We start from the raw sequence: 5,560 nt of genomic DNA, 5'->3' as shown, positions 1-5,560 counted from the left end.
GGGAGGGGGGTGCAGAGTCAGATCCACAGCCTTGGAGAATGGAGTGGTGCCTAGGAGGGAGGACCCTTCTAGAAAGGAAGGAGCCATCGAAACTGAAGGGGGAGATGGCAGAGCACAGTCGGGGACGAGGGGAGCCATGGACCACCCCGATTCTGATCAAGGTCTTATGATGGCGTCATTTTCCTACTTTCCCCACTTTGGTCTCACCATTGCTGACTTTAAGCCAGAGCTTCCAGTATCAGGGACAAGTTCAGATTTCCCTGGGGTTTGGGTGGCAGACAGCATAGAGAAGGAGAGAGAAACGCGGAAAGGGGTGTAGTGTAGAAGGGGTCTGGGCTTTTGGTGTCTGAGGTCAGTGTTTAGGACAGACGCACAGAACCACGTTCACCTGTTCAAAGCATCAGGGCTTCCGTTTCACTTGTTGACATTTCACAGCTGTGGGAGATTTCACCTTGGGGAAGGGGAGTCTTCTGATGATATTTGACCCCTTGCCCAGGGGAGGGGAAGGAGTAACTAGGCAGATTTGCTTACTTATATCCCTCCAGAAGGGCCAGGATGCAGCCCTTATTCCTTGTGGCAAGATCCATTGCTTCCTAAAAGGCATGACCTGAGGGTGAGCCCTGTGCAGAGAGAACAGGGCCACTCTAGTTCTGAGAGCTCTTCCACGCTGGGGGAGGGGTTTATGCTTACTGTCAGTCCCCAGGCTGTGTTGAGAAGTGGGAGAGGTGGACCGATTGTGCAGGGTGGCCTCCCAGGTGGGCCCTTCCTCTCGCCCCCATCAGCTTTGGCTCCTCTGTGCTCGAGGAGGTGAGCACTCTGGTTCTGTCCCTTTCAGGCGGGGGGGAGTTTTAGAGATTCCAGCCTTTGTCCTGATTTCTGTAGCTTATTGGGTGGATAGATGTGTGCGTGTGCACATGCGCCCACGCTGACTTGGGTGGGGCTCCCCTAAGGAGGGGGAGTGACGGGGCCATGCTGGCTTGTGTTCCTCCTCCTTGCTTGCACAATTGAGCTGTAATCCTGGCTCTGATGCTAGATGACCTAGGATCTCTGTCATTTGGCTTCTCTGGGCTTCAATTTCCTGGGACAGGGAAGTGAGGACACTGGATTAGGTGGCGTCCCTTGTTCTGTGGTCTCATGTCTCATCGGAACCCAGATGGGTCCAGCAACAGTAAATCCCTGGTATTTGCAACATCAGAAGCCTATGTCATGAGAAGCTTATGGCTGTAATGGAAGAGTCAGGCCTGTGAGGATGAGAATCCTACATGCCTTGGGAAAGGGATCTCTTGAATTCATTTAATCAGACCTTGAACTTGGTAGCCAAACCTGCACTAGTACAGTAGGTTAATTAATACCAGATGCCACTGAGCTCAGTGCTCTGTTTTCCCAGGGGAGCTGAGAGCCTCCCCTGAGGGCTGCTTTCCTCCAGTGGGACTTGCAGGGAAACAGGGTGAGGTCACCTGCCTGCAGGGTGGTGAAAGAGCCTTTCCCTTCCAGGCTGAGGAACCCACTTCTGCCAGCTTTTTTAGTTCCTTTCTTCGGCCCTTCACCCCTTTCAAGAGCTCGTCCAAGAGCATTGTTCTGAGTAGGAAAGAGCCACCTGGCCGAGGGAGGAATTCAGGAGGAATAGCCAGCGTGCTGCTCCCACCTCGCCTCGAGCCAGAGCCCGGGCTGCAACCTCAGTTAGATAAGGCTGAGCAAACCTCTTCATTGGACCTACACTGACCTAGAATCATGTGAACCAAATCCTGACCTGAGATGGTTTATGTCCAGATTTCGAGGCGATAAGGATTGTTGGGGAGTTGTGTAACGTCCTGCTGTCACCAAAATTGGGAGAGCTGAACACTTTTTTCCAGTGGCTTTAAAAATAATTTGCATATAGGCAGAAGGCCTGTTACACGCCTTTCCTGTGAAACTGAGCCAGCCCTGTAGTTATTCTCCTGTTGGGCCTGTTCTCTTCATGGGGAGTCCTTTCTCTCTTCATTGCTGAGCTGCTTACCAGCCAGGTAGGTCCTCTGAACTCTTTTTACTCTCTGTCACCTCTTTCCAGAAGAAATTGAGGCACCACTTCCCCAAGTTCTCAGAATTCCATTCTCTTGACTTTCCTTTGTGGTTTTGGTTAGCCGCCCTCCCTCCCGGACTTAGTCTGGCAGGTAGCCCCTGCCCCTGTGGGTCTCATGGGGGTGTGTGTTCTGGGTGCACTCGCTGTGTCTTTGCCCACCAGGAAAGACTGCCACCCTCTTCAGCCGCCACACTAAGGCCATTGTGTGGGGCATGCAGACCCGGGCCGTGCAAGGCATGCTGGACTTCGACTATGTCTGCTCCCGAGACGAGCCGTCGGTGGCTGCCATGGTCTACCCTTTCACGTGAGTCACACACCTCATCAGGGTGGCTGCAGCTGGCTGCCAAGTGGGATTTCCTCATCTAATCTCCTCCCTCACGAAGCCTGAGCTGGAGGAGCAGCTAGATTATTCTGGGGAAGCGTCTGCCCATTCCAGACTGGAGCGATGCCTATTCGGTGGAAACTTGGAGGGCAGACATCCTGCTTTCCCACTTTCTCCATAAAGCTCTCCCCTCAGTCTCTCCCTCCCCAACCCTGACCGGTTGTCCTGACCCCTCCTCCCTGACCCCTCCTCCCCCTTTCTCACAGCGGGGACCACAAGCAGAAGTTTTACTGGGGTCACAAAGAGATCCTGATCCCTGTCTTCAAGAACATGGCTGATGCCATGAAGAAACACCCAGAGGTAGACGTGCTGATCAACTTCGCCTCTCTCCGCTCCGCCTACGACAGCTCTATTGAGACCATGAACTATGCACAGGTAGCTCACTGGGCCCTGAAGGGAGGAGGGAACAGTAGGGAAAGCTCCTGAATTGTGTCCATGGTCACTGCCTCCTGGGACAAAGTGCTCGGGAGTCTGGACTGGCCAGTGATCTCGGTGACAGTGGCTGGAGACACTTGGTCTCCAGAAGGCAGGGTAGTAACCAAGGGCAAATGGGCTGCTCACCTGGGCCAACAGAGTTCAGGGTCAGCTGCCGCCACCAGATCCTCTCCGTGCTATCTAAGACTGCCTTTAAAAACAGAATCAAAAGCACTTCTTTTCTTTTCTTTTNCAGCTCCAGGTGGAGCTGTTGTTCAGCATCTTAGCTGTGGAGGGCAGTGTCACTGGCCCTCATATGTGGGATCCGAACCGGGGCCCTCTGGCGTCCCAAACCAGCTCTTAACCATCGCGCCACTCAGCCGGCCCTCAGGTCCAATTCTTGATGAACTGGTTTGATGGACCGTCATTTTCAACCCTCCATTCTGAGACCGTCTGGGTTCTCTGCAACTCCTAGCCTTTTCATGCCTCAGTCATCAGCCCCTCCTCCAGATGGTCAGAATGCACCAAGTGTTTGGATGATCTGGGACTCCTGCTTCCCCAGCCAGGCGCCCATCAGCCTGGGTCCCTGGGTCCCTGTGCCCTGGTCAGGGCCATGGGCACACGGTTTTAAAGGACGACTGCTGGTCAACAAGGAGAACAGCTAACATGTCTCAAGAGTCATTTGTTCCCTTCAAGGCAGCCACCTCAGGAGACCATTTATTATTCACACTCAGATGCTCCCTGAAGCTCTTCAAAGCAATGGGCCCCATCTGATAGTTCCCTATACGTTTTGAGAATAATGAATAAATAAATGCCAACCCTGAAAGTCTGAGCTCTGAAGAAGTGAAGGACCAGGCCTTATCAGTCCTGCTTAAAACAGGGCGTCCCTAATTGGACCTGATTCAGCAGACGAATCTGAAACAGGTCAATCTTGACAGCTTTGTTTTAACTTCTGATCAGCCCTAGAAGAAAGGCAGCACTGGTGATAAGGGTGGCTAGGTCTGGAGCAGGAACTGTGTGTAAAGCTTTGGGTGAAATGGCTTGGGTGACAGAAATTAAACTCCCGGCTTGGTAAATGAGCCCTCTGTCTGGAGAGACAAAACTGGTACACAGCTGAACATTCTCTTGTGTTTCCATAGTTGATAGGCATTGCAAGGGCTGTTCCCCTAAATCTCTTCAAGAAGCTTTTGTAGGATGTTGACATTTAAGTAGACTATGTCCTGATACTTGCGTATGACCCCAGCATAGATTTTTTTCTCCCACCCCCCAAAGTTGCAATAAGAGGTAACAATTATGACTGTAGATGGGATAAGAGAGAGACCAGCAAAGTCTCTCTGATTGACGTTGGAGGCCCAGCATCCCACACATCGAAGGGTGTCACACCCGGGTACTCTCCCCTCAGTAACACTGCAAGTGATCGCATGTCCTAGGCCTTCGGGTAGCTTATGCATAGTCCAGTCCACACAGAAAATTCTTGACTGCCAGGGCCTGCCATGTTTCATGAAAAGCAGCCCTTGTTATGTACACACTGGTATGTTTGTTTATCATGGTAAATAATAATTGATGTACGGCTGCCTTATTTTTAGTCACATGTGTGTTTGGCCCTTTGTGCTTCCAGGGCATCGTGAGAGCGATTCGAGATTACCAGGGCCCCCTGAAAGAGCACGAGGTCACGATCTTTGTCCGAAGAGGCGGCCCCAACTATCAGGAGGGCTTACGGGTGATGGGAGAAGTTGGTAAGACGGGGACCTGTTCTCTCCCTCCCACCCTGAGTCTTGGTAGCCTGCTTCCTTGGGATTCCTGAAGGACAGTCAGTCTTTGGACGCTCCCATGCTCTCCCACTCCCTTCTCTGGTTATGCAGCTTCTCCTTCCCCTTCCTGCCCCTCTCTGACATAAAGCACCTGTGCTAAACTTTAGAATGGGCAGTAAAGCATTTTCAGTCAGCTGTTTGTTTAACAAATGTTTGTGGAACACACCTGCTCTGCTCTGTGCTAAGCGCTGAGGTGACAGCCATACACTTGACAGCCAGCCCAGCCCTCGTGCAATTGAGAACATCGACTGTAATGTCAGGTAGTGCTAAGCGCGTGAAGGAAAACAAAGCAGGGTGAAGGGGTGGCATGTGTCGGAGGGGACGGGGGCAGTTTGAAATGGAGTGATCAGAGAAGGCTTGACTGAAGGTGACATTTGGGCAAAGACCTGGCTGAGAGTGGGGGAGCAGGTCAGTGGTGATTATCTGCAGAGGAAAGGCAAGTTCCAAGGCCCTGTGTGGGCCCAGCAGGGAGGGCCATGGGAACGGGCTGAGGGAGCGAGTTGGGAGATGGAGGCATAGAAGCAGTGAGGCCAGACGTGTGGGGCTGAGACCAGTCCCTGCGGGACCTTGGCAGCACTGGGAGACTGACCAGAGGAGCGACACAATTTGACTTTAGTTTGAAGGGTGACTTTGGCTGCTGGGTGGAGAACAGACTGAAGGGCAACCAGGGTAGAAGCAAGGAGAGCACGTGGGCAGCTGCGGCAGATTCAGCGCAGTGGTGGCCTGGATGTGGGGCATACGACAGCAAAGGTCCAGTAACTGGTAGAACGGGAGAGCTGCCCCTCGCTGAGATCAGGGAGGAGAGGGTGTGGCATCCCATTTTGGTCTCCTTTCTCCCTTCTGCATTTTGAGTGGCTCCTGCCGGCTCATGAGACCTTTCACTCAGAGCTTTCT

At 52.7% G+C, this 5,560-nt stretch overlaps 1 protein-coding gene across 1 annotated transcript in view; it reads left to right on the top strand.

Annotated features, from left to right (window-relative positions):
• The window catches only part of ACLY (ATP citrate lyase), a 63,955-nt gene that overhangs the window by 32,852 nt on the left and 25,543 nt on the right, over nt 1–5,560 (top strand). Inside the window, exon 11 of the mRNA XM_019666996.1 lies at nt 4,474–4,591. Within this exon, the coding sequence (XP_019522541.1) occupies nt 4,474–4,591 (118 nt within the window). The remainder of the gene's footprint in view (nt 1–4,473; nt 4,592–5,560) is intronic.

Source organism: Hipposideros armiger, unplaced genomic scaffold (genome assembly GCF_001890085.2).
Source record: "Hipposideros armiger isolate ML-2016 unplaced genomic scaffold, ASM189008v1 scaffold_482, whole genome shotgun sequence".
Lineage (NCBI taxonomy): Eukaryota > Metazoa > Chordata > Mammalia > Chiroptera > Hipposideridae > Hipposideros > Hipposideros armiger.
Note: the sequence above shows the minus strand (reverse complement) of the source record. Positions and strands in the feature narration are given on the sequence as shown.